Source organism: Scyliorhinus canicula, chromosome 1 (assembly GCF_902713615.1).
Source record: "Scyliorhinus canicula chromosome 1, sScyCan1.1, whole genome shotgun sequence".
Lineage (NCBI taxonomy): Eukaryota > Metazoa > Chordata > Chondrichthyes > Carcharhiniformes > Scyliorhinidae > Scyliorhinus > Scyliorhinus canicula.
This window is the reverse complement of record NC_052146.1, coordinates 223,865,974-223,883,360: the sequence shown is the minus strand read 5'-3', so window position 1 is coordinate 223,883,360 and position 17,387 is coordinate 223,865,974. Positions and strand designations below refer to the sequence as shown.

The 17,387-nt window shown below is 49.8% G+C and overlaps 2 protein-coding genes across 4 annotated transcripts in view; one reads left to right on the top strand and one right to left on the bottom strand.

Moving 5' to 3' along the window:
• Positions 1-1,825, bottom strand: part of LOC119963802 (NADPH oxidase 3-like) — a 121,766-nt gene extending 119,941 nt beyond the window's left edge. Inside the window, exon 1 of the mRNA XM_038793140.1 lies at positions 1,671-1,825. Within this exon, the coding sequence (XP_038649068.1) occupies positions 1,671-1,825 (155 nt within the window). The remainder of the gene's footprint in view (positions 1-1,670) is intronic.
• Positions 1,826-4,959: 3,134 nt separating this feature from the next.
• LOC119971979 (potassium/sodium hyperpolarization-activated cyclic nucleotide-gated channel 1-like) overlaps positions 4,960-17,387 on the top strand; it is a 334,310-nt gene continuing 321,882 nt past the window's right edge. For all 3 annotated transcript variants that reach the window (XM_038808394.1, XM_038808384.1, XM_038808402.1), the window contains exon 1: positions 4,960-5,367. In XM_038808394.1, the coding sequence (XP_038664322.1) occupies positions 5,090-5,367 (278 nt within the window). In that variant the 5' untranslated portion in view covers positions 4,960-5,089. The remainder of the gene's footprint in view (positions 5,368-17,387) is intronic.

Sequence of the window (17,387 nt, the reverse complement as noted above, 5' to 3'; positions counted from 1 at the left end):
ATATTGAGCAGTATTCCTCTCTAATATTGGGCTAAATTCTCCCCTACCCGGCGGGGCGGGGGGTCCCGGCGTAGCGGAGTGGCGCCAACCACTCCAGCGTCAGGCCTTCCCAAAGGAATTCTCCGCACCTTTAGGGGCTCGGCCTGCGCCGGAGTGACTCCCGCGATGCCGACTGCCGTCAAAACTGGCACCAACGGCCTTTGGCGCCCGCCGGCCGGCGGCTCGGCTGGCCAAAAGGCATTTGTCGGCCGACGTGAGTCCGCGCATGCGCCGGGCGTCAGCGGCCGCTGACGTCACCACCAGCGCATGCGCAGTAGGGGGGGTCTCTTCCGCCTCCGCCATGGTGGAGGCCGTGGCGGCAGCGGAAGATAAAGAGTGCCCCCACGGCACTGGCCCACCCGCCGATCGGTGGGCCCCGATCGCGGGCCTGGCCACCGTGGGAGCACCCCCCCGGGGTCCGACAGCCCCGTGCCACCCCCAGGACCCCAGGGGCCCGCTCGCGCCACCAATCCCTCTGGCACAGAGGTGGTTTAAACCATGTCAGCGGGATTGGTCTGTCAGCGGCGGGAATTTTGGCCCATCGCGGGCCGGAAAATCGCCACGGGGGGCACGCTGATCGGCGGGGCGTGATACCCGCTCCCGCCAATTCCCGGGTGACGGAGAATTCCGGCCACAGCGGGGGCAGGATTTACGCCGGCCTCGGGCGATTCCCCGACCCTGCGGGAGTCGGAGAATTTCGCCCATTATCTCTTAGTTCCAACATCCCTGCCGAGTTAGTTCAAAGCCCTCCAAAGCACTAGCAAAACTCCCCTCAGTCCCAGCTTAGTTTGGGTACAAGCCATCTGTCTTATACAAGAGCCATTTTCTCCAAAGTGTGTCCCAGGAATCTAAAGCCCTCCTTCCTGCACCATCCTTGCAGCCAAGCATTCATCTATCTTATCCACCTATTTTTGTACTGACTTGCATGTGGGCCTGGGAGGAATCCAGATATAACTACATTTGAGGTCTTGCTTCGTAATTTTCTACCTTGTTCCCTAAATCCTGATTGCGAGATCACATCCCCCTTCCTACCTAAGTCATTTATACCAATTTGGACCATGACCTCTGGCTGTTCCCCCTCAGCCAGAAGAATATCCTGCAGCTGTTGGGTGACACCCTTGGCCCTGGCACCAGGAAGGAACAGATCATCCTGCAGTCATGTCTATGGCCGCAGAAACGCTTGTCTGTTCCCCTAGTTAATGAATCCCATATCATTCTTGCTCTTCCTTTCTTCTTCCTCCCCTCCTGCATAGCTGGGCTGCTCGTAGTGTCACAAACTTTGCTCTGACTGAACTCTTCATAGAATCATAGAATTTACAGTGCAGAAGGAGGCCATTCGGCCCACCGGGTCTGCACTGGCCCTTGGAAAGACCATCCAACTTAAGTCCACACCTCCACCCTATCCCCTGTAACCCACCTAACCTTTTTGGACACTAAGGACAATTTAGCATGGCCAATTCACCTAACCCGCACATCTTTCGGGACTTGTGGGAGGAAACTGGAGCACCCAGAGAAAACCCACACAGACTCCGCACATGCAATGACCCAAGCCGGGAATCAAACCGGGGACCCTGGAGCTGTGAAGCAACAGTGCTAACCACTGTGCTACCGTGCCGCCCCAGCACCCTCACCAGCTTCCAAAATGGAGTACCAATTTGTGAGCAGGGCCACAGGGGACACCTGCATTATCTGTTTGATTCTCCTGGACTGCCTGGTGGTCACTCATTTCATCTTTGTCTCCAGGCTCCAGTTGTGGTGCAATCACCTCTTTGAACGTGCTATCCATGGAGTTATCTGTCGCATGGGTGTGCCAGTGCGACAATGTCAGTCAGTGAGTGAGCCTGTGTGGGACTGTCGGTCAGCCTGTCCATCAGTGAGCCTGTGCGGGTTTGTCAGTCTGTGAGTGAGTCTGTGCGGGAATGTCAGTCAGTGAGTGAACCTGTGCGGGTTTGTCAGTCAGTGAGTAACCTGTTCAGGACTGTCAGTGAGCCTGTGTGAGATTGTCAATCAGTCAGTCAGTGAGTCTGTGCAGGAATGTCAGTCAGTGAGTGAGCCTGCGTGGGACTGTCAGTCAGCCTGTCCGTCATTGAGCCTGTGTGAGAATGTCAGTCAGTGAGTGAGCCTGTGTGGGACTGGCAGTCAATCAGTCTGACTTCCAGTGAGCCTGTGCGGGATTGTTAGTCAGTGAGTGAGTCTGTGCGGGAATGTTAGTCAGTGAGTGAGCCTGTGTGGGACTGTCGGTCAGCCTGTCCATCATTGAGCCTGTGTGGGATTGTCAGTCAGTCAGTGAGCCTGTGCGTGACTGCCAGTCAGTCTGTCTATCAGTGAGGATTGGCAGAACTGTCTGTCAGGGAGTCTTTGCAGGTCTGTCAGTCTGTCTGTCTGTCAGTGAGCCTGTGCAGGATTGTTATTCAGTCAGTGAGTAAACCTATGCAGGATTATCAGTCAGTCTACTAGTTAGTGAGTCTGTGTGGGACTGTCAGTTAGTCAGTCTGTCGGTGAGCATGTTTGGTATTGTCAATCAGTGAGTGAGAAAGCCTGTGTGGGATTGGATTGGATTTGTTTATTGTCACGTGTACCAAGGCACAGTGAAAAGTATTTTTTTGTGAGCAGAAAACAGATCATTAAGTACATGAAAAGGAAATAAAAGAAAATACATAATAGGGTAACACAAGGTACACAATGTAACTACATAACATCAGCATCGGGTGAAGCATACAGAGTTGTAGTGTTAATGAGATCAATCCATAAGAGGGTCATTTAGGAGTCAGGTGACAGTGGGGAAGAAGCTGTTTTTGAGTCTGTTTGTGCGTGTTCTCAGAGTTTTGTATCTCCTGCCTGATGGAAGAAGTTGGAAGAGTGAGTAAGCCGGGTGGGAGGGATCTTTGATTATGCTGCCCACTTTCCCCAGGCAGACAAAAGCCCAGGCTCATCAGTCAATCTGTCAGTGAGCCTGTGCGAAACTGGAGGGATTGTCAGTTAGCGAGTGAGCTGTGCAGGACTGTCAGTCAATCAGTCAGTGAGCCTGTGCGAGACTGTCAATCAGTCAGTGCACTTGCATGGGATTGTTAGACAGTCAGTCATTGATCTTTTGTCGGGCAGTCAGTGAATCTGTCAGTGGGCCTGTGCGGGACTGTCAATCAGTAAGCGCGGGACCGTCAGCGAGGAATGGTTGGTGGTTCGTCAGTGTTTGCGCTCTCGCGGGGTTGTCAGTCAGTTAGTGTGTGCGCTCTCGCGGGGCTGTCAGTCAGTCAGTTTGTGTGCGCGCTCTGGCGGGGCTGTCAGTCAGTCAGTGTGCGCGCTCTGGCGGGGTTGTCAGTCAGTCAGTGTGTGCGCTCTCGCGGGGCTGTCAGTCAGTCAGTGTGCGCGCTCTCGCGGGGCTGTCAGTCAGTCAGTGTGCGCGGAACTGTCAGTCATTCAGTGTGTGCGCTCTTGCGGGACTGTCAGTCAGTCAGTGTGGGAGGGACCGCGGGGCTGTCAGTCAGTCAGTGTGCGCTCTCTCGCGGGGCTGTCAGTCAGTCAGTGTGCGCTCTCTCGCGGGGCTGTCAGTCAGTCAGTGTGTGCGCTCTCGCGGGGTTGTCAGTCAGTCAGTGTGTGCACTCTCGCGGGGCTGTCAGTCAGTCAGTCAGTGTGTGCGCTCTTGCGGGACTGTCAGTCAGTCAGTGTGGGAGGGACCGCGGGGCTGTCAGTCAGTCAGTGTGCGCGCTCTCGCGGGGCTGTCAGTCAGTCAGTGTGCGCGGGACTGTCAGTCATTCAGTGTGTGCGCTCTTGCGGGACTGTCAGTCAGTCAGTGTGGGAGGGACCGCGGGGCTGTCAGTCAGTCAGTGTGCGCTCTCTCGCGGGGCTGTCAGTCAGTCAGTGTGCGCTCTCTCGCGGGGCTGTCAGTCAGTCAGTGTGCGCTCTCTCGCGGGGCTGTCAGTCAGTCAGTGTGCGCTCTCTCGCGGGGCTGTCAGTCAGTCAGTGTGCGCTCTCTCGCGGGGCTGTCAGTCAGTCAGTGTGCGCTCTCTCGCGGGGCTGTCAGTCAGTCAGTGTGCGCTCTCTCGCGGGGCTGTCAGTCAGTCAGTGTGCGCGCTCTCGCTGGGCTGTCAGTCAGTCAGTGTGCGCGCTCTCGCTGGGCTGTCAGTCAGTCAGTGTGCGCTCTCTCGCGGGGCTGTCAGTCAGTCAGTGTGCGCGCTCTCGCTGGGCTGTCAGTCAGTCAGTGTGCGCTCTCTCGCGGGGCTAAGTCAGTCAGTCAGTGTGCGCGCTCTCGCTGGGCTGTCAGTCAGTCAGCGTGCGCTCTCTAGCGGGGCTAAGTCAGTCAGTCAGTGTGCGCGCTCTCGCGGGGCTGTCAGTCAGTCAGTGTGCGCGGGACTGTCAGTCATTCAGTGTGTGCGCTCTTGCGGGACTGTCAGTCAGTCAGTGTGGGAGGGACCGCGGGGCTGTCAGTCAGTCAGTGTGCGCTCTCTCGCGGGGCTGTCAGTCAGTCAGTGTGCGCTCTCTCGCGGGGCTGTCAGTCAGTCAGTGTGCGCTCTCTCGCGGGGCTGTCAGTCAGTCAGTGTGCGCTCTCTCGCGGGGCTGTCAGTCAGTCAGTGTGCGCTCTCTCGCGGGGCTGTCAGTCAGTCAGTGTGCGCTCTCTCGCGGGGCTGTCAGTCAGTCAGTGTGCGCTCTCTCGCGGGGCTGTCAGTCAGTCAGTGTGCGCGCTCTCGCTGGGCTGTCAGTCAGTCAGTGTGCGCGCTCTCGCTGGGCTGTCAGTCAGTCAGTGTGCGCTCTCTCGCGGGGCTGTCAGTCAGTCAGTGTGCGCGCTCTCGCTGGGCTGTCAGTCAGTCAGTGTGCGCTCTCTCGCGGGGCTAAGTCAGTCAGTCAGTGTGCGCGCTCTCGCGGGGCTGTCAGTCAGTCAGTGTGCGCGGGACCGTCAGTCATTCAGTGTGGGCGGGACCGTGCGCTCCAGTTGGCTGACGCTTGTTCGAGCGGGTGAATTTGAATTCCTCCCTTCCATCCTCCTCGTGGCGAACTCCGTGAGTTTGAAATAGTTCAGCTGCACCGACTGCAGCTGGTTTGGGCATTTGTCCCGATGAAGGATCAATCGCAGAATGTTAGTAAAAAAATAAAAGTCCATCATGTTAGTGAACAAAATAAAAGTGAGCGGACAGGTTCGATATTCCAGCTCAACTCAACCATGAGAGGAAAGAGCCTGGGAAAGGCCCGGCAGGCCAGTTCACAAAACCTGTTTCGCCCCGGGCTCCGCACTGGATCTGCCGCCTTCCAAGACAGCACGGCGGCGGTGCACAAAGATTACTTGAAAGCAATTCAGACGGAGGACTTTGCCATTCACCCTTACAGCACGTTTAGGTAAGCGTGCAAGGCGACCACAATGCTCATCTTGAGGCTTCAAAATTCTAAGACGGAGAATGGACAACCAGGATGGGATATTATTTTATTTACCAATGTGGAATAGGACAAGAGGCTATTCTTAGCCCCTTTCAAGAGTTCGGAAGAACTTAAATTTGGACTTGAAACTTTTGGTTGCTAGGTCCACAGATGCCAGCCAGGCCAGACCCGCTGAGTATTTCCAGCACTTGATGTTTTTCATTTCAGGTTTCCAGCATCTGCCGAATTTTGTTTTTACTTTGCACTTGTCATACTGTAATTTATGAAACACCAAATTAGACCTGCATGTGCTGGCTGAGCAACAGGAAGCCTATGTGGTACTAAACTCCCAGACACGCTGGGCCAAATTACCTGATTCTGTGTTGTACATTTCACTGGCCCTACCTTCAGACCCAGTTTCCTGGGAAAGGGGGAAAGTCCTTAACAATTTTAGGAAAAAAACATTTCTAGGATTTCCTGTTTTTATCCTTGAAAAGGAAACAAGTTCTGTGATGTGCATTGATTCATCCCCACCCAATTCGGGCAGCACGGTAGCACAATGGTTAGCACTGTTGCTTCACAGAGGCAGGGACCTGGAGGTCAGTGACAGACAGGTCACTGTGTGGAGTCTGCAAGTTCTCCCCATGTCTGCATGGGTTTCCTCCGAGTGCTCCGGTTTCCTCCCACACGTCCCGAAAGACATGCTTGTTAGGTCAATTAGACAATCTGAATTCTCCCTCTGTGTACCCGAACAGGCGCTGGAATGTGGTGACTCGGGGTTTTTCACAGTAACTACATTGCAGTGTTAATGTAAGCCTACTTGTGACAGTAGTAAAGATTATTATTCCTTTGGTAAGTGGCTAGGTCGACCACACTCAAGGTGGGATGTGGTGTTCTTCCAGCTCCCTTTTGAATGCCTATACTGAATCTGGAGATGCCTGTGACTGGTCCAATAAGTTAATGATATTTTGAAAGAAATATCTTCTGACATCAAACCCATTTCTATGCTTGTGTAATCTAATGTGATTTACCTAGTTCTCTTCAACTCGATAAATGTATCTTGAGAATGCTGAGAGAGTGCACCTGTCATGACATTCAAGTTTTATCATCCAGGACAAAGCAGTCTGCTTGAATGGTATCCATACACTCAGTTAAATAATAACTCCCTTTGTTGCTGAAATGTGTGTGCTATTTACAAGATGCATTCTGTTCAACCTGGAATTCAACACTTTCATCTAAGGTTCTGACACTCTAACACCCAGTCATAAACTTGCAGATAGTTCCCTGATGCTTCACCCAGATGCCCCTGCTTTGTTGTCCATTGCTGTTAGGCATTCTTGGGAGGCTGTGCACAATTTAAATATACAGAAGAATTCTTTGCCCCTTTCAAAATCCATGAAAATGTATGGGAAAAAGTAGGTGGAGCATGTGCCGTGCAATCCTTGCCTTTTATTGGTTTTACAATGGCCTGAACACCATACTTTAAAGAGGCTTCTAAAGAAATACGGAAGCATTCCTTTCCCAGCACCAGAGCACCATTGTGGGATGTTACTGACCTGTACTTCATTCTTCTGCATTTTCCTCTACCACCTGCTATGATACAACAGATCCAAAGTGCTTTCTTGTAGGCCCCCATTATTTTATGATTTGTATTCTGTCCTACAATGTAGCTACTATTTGGGATCTGAAAACTACTCCCACCGGCAACTTGCCTTCCTTTGCTATTTCTCATCACCACCCAAACTGGTTCACATTTTGAACTTCCAAACTAAGTTCATTCTAATCCTTTATTAACAGCTACCCCAACGTATTTGTTCCTGTTCTTCTGAAATGTAAAATACAATTGAATATTCAGGTTCTGGTCTTGGTCATCTTGCAACTATATCTCTGAAATCGCTATCATTATTTCTCATAATGCTATCAAATCATCCATATTGTTCCGAACATTGTGTGTACTCAGAAAAGAGCTTTCAATTTAGACTTTTTAAAAACCAATTTTCCCTACTAGAACAAAGAACAATAAAGCACAGGGACAGGCTCATTGGCCCTCCAAGCCTGTATTGGTCATGATACTGTACCACCCTTGGCCAAAACCTACAGCACTTTCTTGTGTCATTTCCCTCTATACCCATCCTATCCATGTATTTGTCAAGATGCCTTTGAATGCAGTTAACATATCTGCTGCAACCTCCCCTGGCAACACATTCCAGGCACTCACCACCCTCTGTGTAAAAACCTGCTTTGCCCATCTCATCTAAACTTTTCCCCACAGACTTTAAACCTATGCCCCCTGGTGACTGACCCCTCCACCCTGGGAAAGACCCATCCACTCTTTCCATGCGCCTCATAATCTTGTAGACCTTTAACAGGTCACGCCTCAACCTCTGCCGTTCTAATGAAAACAGTCCGAGTCTGTTCAGCCTCCCAACATATCTAACACCCTGCAGACCAGGCAACATCCTGGTAAACCTCTTATGCACCCTCTCCAAAGCCTCGTAATCCTTATGGTAGTGTGGCAATCAGAATTGCATGCAATATTCCAAGTGTGGTCATACCAAAGTTCTATACAACTGTAGCATGACTTACCAGTTTTTATACTCGGTGCCCCATCCGATGAAGGCAAGCATTCCATATGCTTTCTTGACTATCTTGTCCACTTGTGTTGCCACTTTCAAAGATCTGTGGACCTGCACGCCCTAATCTCTCTGACTTTCTATATTCCTAAGAGTTTTGCCATTTACTGTGCACTTCCCTCCCTAGGGGCTGGTTTAGCACAGTGTGCTAAATAGCTGGCTTGTAATGCAGAACAATTCCAGCAGCGCGGGTTCAATTACCGTACCGGCCTCCCCGAACAGGCGCTGGAATGTGGCGACTAGGGACTTGTCACAGTAACTTCATTGAAGCCTACTTGTGACAATAACCTATTATTATGTTAGACATACCAAAATGTATTACCTCACATTTGTCTGGATTAAACTCCATTTGCCATTTCTCTGCCCAAGTCTCCACCTATCTATGTCCTGCTGTATCCTCTGACAATCCTCAACACTATTTGATACTCCACCAACCTTGGTGTCATTCGCGTACTGACAGATCAGGCCAGCTACATTCTCCTCCAAATCGTTTATGTACATGACAAACAACAGAGACTTCCAGCACAGAACCCTGTGGAACCCCACTAGTCACAACCTTCCATTCAGAAAAACATCCTTCTACTGCTACCCTTTGCCTCTGTGACCGAGCCAGTTCTGTATCCATCTCACCACCTCACATCTGATCCCATGTGACTTCACCTTTTGTATCAGTCTGCCATGCGCACCTTGTCAAAGGCTTTACTGAAGTCCATGTAAACAACATCCACTACCCTCCCCTCATCAATCATCTTTGTTACCTCCTCAAAAAACTCGATCAAGTTAGCGAGGCACGACCTCCCCTTCACAAAACCATGCTGTCTCTCGCTAATGAGTCCATTTGTTTCCAAATGAGTATAAATCCTGTCCCTGAGAATTCTCTCCAATAATTTACCTATTACTGATGTGAGGCTCACTGGCCTATAGTTTGCTGGATTATCCCTGCTACCTTTCTTAAACAGCGATACCACATTAGCTATTCTCCAGGCCTCTGGGATCTCAACTGTAGCCGAGGATATAAAGATGTCAGTTAAGACCCCAGGATTGCCTCCCTCAGTATTCTGGGGTAAATCCCATCCGGTCCAGCAGACTTATCTACCTTGATGTCTTTTAAAACACCAAATACCTCCCTCCTTCTTTTCGATATCAACATGACCCAGACGCCACACACCCTACCCAAGAATCATCTTCCACAAAGTCCTTTTCTTTGGTGAACACTGATGTAAATAACTCATTTAGTACCTCATCCATTTCTTCTGGCTCAACACATAGATTCTCCCCACTGTCCTTAAGTGGTCCAATCCTTTCCCTGGCCACCCTCTTGCTTTTTAAATACAAATAAAAAGCTTTGGGATTCACCTTAATCCCACTTGCCCAAGAGTTTTCACACCCTTTCCTAGCCCTCCTAATTTCCGGCTTAAGTACTTTCCTACTTTTTTTATAGTCCTCAAGGGTTTTGACTGTCCCATCCTTCTCGACCGTACAAAAGCCTCCTTTTTCTTTTTGACAAGGTTCACGATATCCCTCGTTATCCAAGGATCCCTAAACGTCCCATACTTATCCTTCGTTCTCTCAGAAATGTGACCTTCCTGGATCCTAATCAACTGTCGCTTGAAAGACTCCCACATGTCCGATGTTGATTTACCCTCCAACAGCCACACCCAATCCAAATTCTTCACCTCCTGTCTAATGTTATCGTAATTTGCCTTTCCCCAGTTTAGCACCATAATGTGACGGTTACCCTCGGCCCTATCCAAAAGTACCCTAAAACTTACAGAATTGTGGTAACTACTCCTAAAATGTTCCCCCGACTGAACTTCAACCAGCTGTCCAGGCTCATTCCCCAATTCCAGGTCCAGTACTGCCCCATCCCTAGTTGACTATCTACATATTGCATTAAGAAGCCTTCCTGGATACACCTTACAAACTCTGCCCCTTCCAAGCCCCTAGCGCTGAGTGAGTCCCAGTCAATGTAGTGGAAGTTAAAATTCCCTTCCGCAACAACCCTGTTACTTTTGCATCTATCCAAAATCTCTCTACCAGTCTGCTCCTCTATCTCGCACTGGCAGGTGTGACATGTAACAAACTCCCAACATTGTGATTGCCCACTTCTTGTTCCTGAGCACTACCCAGATTACCTCATTGAATGAGCCATCTGAGGTGTCCTCCCGCAGTACGGCTATAAGATTCTTCTTGACCAGTAATGCTACTCCCCCACCCCTTAACATCCCCTCTATCTCTCCTGAAGCATCTACATCCTCCAACATTCAGCTGCCAATCCTGCCCTTCCTTTAATCATGTTTCTGTAATAGCCATAACATCATAGTTCCAAGTACTAATAAGTGCTCTAAGTTCATCTGCCTTACCTGCTATACTTCTAGTATTGAAACAATTACATTTCAAACCACTGCGTTTGAGTAGAAAGGATGATGTTGTTTTATTTTTGTTCTCTATTTCCCCTTCAGTTATTACATTGTAGCCACCTGAGGTGGCCACGTCCCGATTACAAAATGGACACTTGGCAAAGAATGCAGGGAAAATGGACAATGCTGAGAAAGCAAGCAGGTGCAAGGTTTGTCTGTTGATTGGAGCTGTAGTTCCCAGACAAGACCGATACTGCAAAGCCATTACCATACTAATGAGCCATCTCCAGGGACAAAAGAGTAACATTTAGGTAAACGATACTAAAGCAGACATCCCGGCGCCAGAGGAGACTGGAACAAAGCAGGCCAACGGTCACCTAAGACCTGCCCAGCAATCAGGGCACCCACCCCTTTATTGGAGGAAATCGATACCGATGATCAGGATACGGTCCAATTAATTGGGACCAAGTTCAAAGCCCGCCCAAAAGCGCGCGAAGCCCCTTTGGGTATAAGAAGAAGCCCCCAAGAGAGAATCGCTCTCTTGGCCTTGGCTCTCAGCGAGGAGAGACCTGCCTAGCAGCTGCACCAGAACAAGTAAGTCCAAAGTCAACGCATGCTACGAGCCAGACGCTCCTAGCTACTATTCTGTACCAGCACCACCCAAGCAGCCTCAGAACCGGACAACGGCCATTGTTCCTCTGACTGAGTGGGCGCCCGAAGCTAAGTATAGGCTTTAGTAGTAGTGATAGTTTAGTTGGTAGAGTTTTGTGCATGAGTATAATTGACTGTGTGTAAATAAATGAGCATTGATTTCGAACTTACTAACTGGTGTATCGAGTCTTTGATCAGTATTCGGTTTTGAACCTTGTGGCGGTATCGAAAGATACCTGACGACTTGAGCAAACGTAATTAGAATTAAGGAAGGCGACCATATTAACTGCCATAAACAGCCAATAAAGGAGAGAACACAACGAGCAGCATTTACTGGCGACTCTCGATTTAGAAGTAGCCTAACCACTCCGAGAGAACCCAAATTGAATTGAGAATCCAATTAGAAACAGAAAAACCACAAGCGTAAAAACAATACTGATCAAGCCTCCGAGATTCGGAAGTGTGTTAATGCATGCGTACTAACAGGGATATAAGGTAAACCTGAGAGATTGTGTTGTGTAAAACTGTCGGGAGTTTTGTAGGCCGGAAAATAGCGTAAGCCGTACCGGTGTTTACATCACCACTTTATCACCCCCTGTTCCAAATTCAGTAGAGAACCTAGATAGAGAAGATGACAATGAAGGCAATGGAATGCCTTATGAACCCTCTGGAATTCGAGTTCGCAGCGACCAGTAGAGTAGGATAGTGTCCCGTATGGGAAGATGAGATCAGAAAATATCTCAAAGGGAAAGGATGGCCCCTTTGGAGTGAATTCTGCGCCAATGATGAGACAGGTCCCAGGAGTATAGGACATACTTGGTGGGAGAACCTGTCAGAGATCCACAAGAAGAGCTTCGTGAAAGCTCGCAAGCCGATGGCAATCGTGTCCTGCTTGGCACAATTGCGAGGCACAGAGGAGGTCGTTAGGACGCTCCGTAGAGAGATTGAGGAGAGAGACAGAAATAGTGAGGTAGATATGAGCGAAGTTGAGAAGGAGAATAAGGATTTAAGAGAGAAGTTAGCAGCACAGGACAGAGGGGTGGATGATGCCAAGAGGGCACACCAGTCTTATCTCGAATATTTGAGTAGTTTCCAAACCCAATACGATAAGGCTTACCAGGACACACAACGTGTGGTCTTGGTAAGACAAGAAACTGAGCAACAGGTAGAGAAATTGCAGAAACAGTGCAATGATTTAAAAGCAGCCCTATGAGCACTCCACACTTCCACGATGGAACAAAGGCAGAGCACACACATTTCAGTGCTGGAAGCAAATTGCAGAATTGCAATCTCTGCTTTCCGTTCAGAATGGGTTTCAGAGTGCATTTGGACTCCAGTTAGATCAGGAAAACGGCCCCGATTGGCAGGAATTGAATGAAACTGCCTATGCATACGTACCCTCAACTGAACAGGCAGAACATACCCCCATGAACCCTATAACCACACACCGCAGGGCCGCAGCAGAAGGAGACGCAAATTTCCTTTATACAACCCCGTTAACCGTAACCCAATTACGGGACCCGTGAGGAAAAATTACACCGTTCCTTCCCACATCAGACCCCCACCAGTTTTTCACTAGAGTTAAACAGCAGGCCACCATGTACGGCCTGGACGAGAAAGAGCAGGTAAAGCTCACGGTTTTGAGCCTCGACCCTTCAGTCGTGGCAGCCCTTCCTGACCCACAGAATGTAGGAGGAGGCACACTCAAAGATCTTAGATGCGATCGGCTACAACAGAGGAGACCACACCGTAGAAGGCCTAAACAAGTGCAGGCAAAAGAAGACAGAGCACCCCACAGCGTTTGCTGGACGCTTGTGGATACACTTCACAGCAGTTTTCGGAGAGTTTGCCCGCGCCCACTTGTCCGCAGATAATATGGCCAAATGGACTCGAATCCTGGTCTCGCATGCAACAGAGGCAGGACAGAGAGCTTGCGCAAATTATGACCCCTCAGATGAGGCCCACAATGAAAAATGGGTTTTGAAACGGTTGTCCCACGCTTGGGAGCAATCAGTCCAAGGCAAAACCGCATTTATGAAACCAGACGAAGAACAGGCAGACATGAATCCAGTTAGAGCGCACCAGAACCCCGCATGGGTAAATGAGGGCAGGAACAGCCTACCCTGGCCCAAATCCCAAGAGTGTTACAACTGTGGACAGCTAGGACACTTTGCACGAGAGTGCAACGCGCCACAAAAACAGCAGAGAGTCCAACAGACAGGCACCCTAAATAGGAATAGGGCAAAGCCGATCCATAGCATTAGCGCCCGTTCAGACAATGGAGACATGAACGGCACCGAATGACGGTGTTCGGGCTCCCCAACTTGGGTCTGCGATACCCTTTGGGACAAGCCCGGTAGACCGGTAGTAGCAGGCAAAGTCCGGGGACAGCCCGTAGAATTGCTTTGGGACACAGGAGGGTCCCGCACCACACTCAATTCCTCCACGATGTTTCAACGAGACACGTGGCCCACAACAGACACCATCACACTTAGCGGCTTTACAACAGGGACACATCACAGCCCCTGTAGCGATACAAATAGGTAACATTACGACTTAGCACCCCGTAGTTTTGGTTGATCTACCCCAGACAGCTGAACATATCCGAGGGATCGATTTTATGAGCTCCCACAACCTTTCTTTTGATCCGGTAAACAAGTGTGTTTGGGAAATGGCAAAGGCAGCACGAGCCCCTGCCACGCTCACAGTTGGAGAGTATGAGAACAGGATTAGCTCAGTAGGAGACTTCTGGTTCGACCCTCGAACCATTAATCCAGACAAACAGGTTAGGGTAGTCCTGCAGGAACACAAAACAGCATTTGCACAGCACAAGCATGACTGTGGCAAACTGGCTGGCTCTGTGCATATCACAGGACCCAACCCCAGACCCCAGAAGCAGTACGGATTTCCCCAGGAAGCAGAGGGAGAAATTTCAAAGGTAATAGAAAGTTTATTTGACCAAGGGGTACTGAGATCAGTAGCCTCCACAAACAACGCACCCATTTGGCCCATCAGGAAAACGGATGGATCATGGCGACTGACCATTGATCACCGGGAACTGAACAAAGTAACCCCAGCAACAGCCCCCACCGTAGCCACGAGTCCCGAGACCATGCTCAAACAGGGACTCCAGTCAAAACTTTTTTCGGTTTTGGACATTAGCAAAGGCTTTTGGTCCATTCCATTGGATAAAGCGTGCCAGTACAAATTCGCCTTCACATTCAAAGGACAGCAGTATACGTGGACGTGCCTTCCACAAGGTTTCCACAACTCCCCCTCCGTTTTCCACTGACAGCTGGCAAATGGATTAGCAAAATTTTCCCGCTCCGATTGTCTGGTCCAGTATGTAGATGACTTGCTACTACTGACAGACACAAAGGGAGAGCACATTTCGCTTCTCGCCGAACTCCTAGGACTCCTAAACGAGATTGGATGTAAAGTCAACCCCAAGAAGACCCAGATTTTGAAAGAAAAAGTGATTTACTTGGGTACAGTAATCACTCATGGTAAACACGAGATCAAGCAAAAGAGTATTGACTCGATCGTCAAATTGCCCCTTCTGCACAATGTCTCAGCCCTCTGGTCATTTCTAGGACTGGTTGGCTACTGCTGAAACCATATTGACGGTTTCGCCACTAAAGCAGTGCCCCTATCCGACCTTCTCAAGAAGCAGGCACCTTGGGAATGGCTTCCACAGCATACGGATGCCGTGGATGCTTTAAAAAGAGCACTCAGCACAGCCCCCGCACTACAGGTCCCAGATCCACTTTCCCCGTTCGCTATCGAAGTAGCAAGCACCGACCGAACCCTTTTGGCCGTGCTCCTCCAGGAACGCCATGACCAATTACGCCCCATAGCATACGGCTGATGCGTTTTAGATCCTGTCGAGCAAGGATTTTCTGCCTGTGAAAGGCACCTGTTTGCAGGTTTTTGGGCAGTACAGTACTTTGCCTACATTACAGGACTCAACCCCATCACCATTCTCACTGAACACATCCCAACACAGCTATTGTTAGACGGCCGACTTAAAGTTGGCACAGTCAGCCAAATCCGCGCAGCCCGTTGGACCCTTTTTCAGGGACGGGATATTACAGTTAAAAGAACCAGGACCCACACCTTCCTTGCCGATAATTTGCAGTATGCAGGCACCCATCATTAGTGTGAGATCATCACCAGAAAACACAACACAGGCCCATTTATACCTAAGCTACCTCCCAAGAAAACAGGTAGTACACCCCAGAGACCCCAGCTCACAGACACGTGCACACCCCTGAAAATTTATGTAGATGGCTCCTCCACAGTTTTAAATGGAGAGAGAATCACCGGTTGCAGCATTTATGTAGAGGACGCGCAGGGACGCACCCTAGATGAGATTTCACTAGACTTGCCAGGACACTTAGGCTCGCAGGCAGCAGAACTGGCAGCAATCGCTTATATTGTAGACCACCCCAACTCGTTCCCGACCCCCGCAGACATCTATTCGAAACAGCTTGTATGTCTGCAATAGTTTAACGGAATTCCTACCCCTGTGGGAAACGAGAGGATTTGTTTCCGCAGACGGAAAACCCCTACCCTCTGCCCCATTACTCCGACATAGCTTAGCTTAGAGACAGCAAAGGATAGACAATATGGTTTGATTAAGGTTCGCAGTCATCACCGTTCTAACCCCCCTGGTAACGTTAAAGCAGACGCCCTAGCGAAGGCAGGTTCCAGACATGGCTATTTTTGGAACCCCCCCCCCGGAAAGCACCCCAGTACACGCAGTTCAGGTCTCACAGACCAGCATTCAGGATCTAACGAAAGCACAGAAAGAAGATGAGAAACTCAGGGAAGTTTTAAAGGGAACCTTCCCAGCCCCGTATGGTAAGTTTAAGAATGCACTAACCACACATGACGGTGTGATTTCGAAGGAAGGCATTTATGTAGTTCCTAGCTAGGACAGGAACCAGATAATTTGTCAGTTCCATGACAATCATGGACATCAAGGCATTGAACCCACCTTAGCCCACCTCAGACCGCTCTGCTGGTGGCCTGATTTAAAAGCCGATGTAACCCTCTACATTGAGAATTGCTTGATCTGTGCCCAGAACAATCCGGATATGCAAAAAAAGCTCAACTTAGTCATACCCGCCCCGTTAATGGCCCCTGGACGAATCTGCAGATAGATTACATAGGACCCCTACCCCCTTGCTGAAATGGTTATAAGTATGTGTTGGTGGTCATCGACACCTTCACAAAATGGGTGGAAGCTTTTCCGTCACGAACGAACATGGCGAAAACAACAGCTAAAATCCTAACACACCACATCTTCACAAGATGGGGACTCGCCCGCAGTATAGAGTCCGATCAAGGCTCCCATTTTACAGGACGCGTAATGAAAAACGTCCTCACAATTTTTGGCATTAGATAAAAGTTCCATATAGCATACCACCCCCAGTCAAGTGGTATTGTAGTGAGGATGAACAGGACATTAAAAGCCACACTCAGGAAAATGGTACAGCAGAATAACAGCACCTGGGATTCAGTTCTCCCATTTGCTTTAATGTTTTTACGGAACACAGTATCCACGTCCACAGGATACACTCCCCACACTCTCATGATCGGATGCCCAATGAAAGGGACAGAGTATTTATTAGGACTGGATTTGGCCAGCCCCGCAGTCACAGCCCTCACACATGAAAAAGCTGTACAGCAGCTAATTGAAAACATAAAGGCAGCCCAACTCGCAGCAGCTGTGAGTCTTGGGACACGGAGGAAACAGAGCAAGGCTTGTTTCGACAAAACAGTACACGCCACTGAGTTTGCAGTAGGGCAGCAAGTGATGCTTTCCCTATACAACCCCAGCTCATTCCTTTCCCCTAAAGTTTCCGGACCGTACTCCATTTCTGACAAAGTCAGCCCCTCGGTATACAAGATTACATATCCCAATGGCAAGTCTGCGTCACATAAACCAGCTTAAGGCTAGGCTTATGGCTCGCAGAATAACCACACACACCACATCTTGCTCGCAGCAGCAGACGATCACGCCCCACTCACAGATGACGCATTCCTCCCCTCCCCCAGGCAGTCCAGCCCGTCCTCAGACATGACTTCAACTCCACCCCCAGAGGCACGACTCCGCCTCTCCCCATCTCCAACCAGCAGCGACAGCGATAGCAATGACAACAGCTACAGCACACCACGCTATGATTATCCCCCTGTACCAGGCCCCACTCCCAGCGAATCCAAGCATGATTCCAGTGACCCCTTCGAGATGACGTACATCAAAGCCCCTGACCCAGACCCACCGCCCGACGACTACGGATTACACCCCAGTATCTCCAAACTCGACACACGATTCTGGCACCGAGTCAATTCG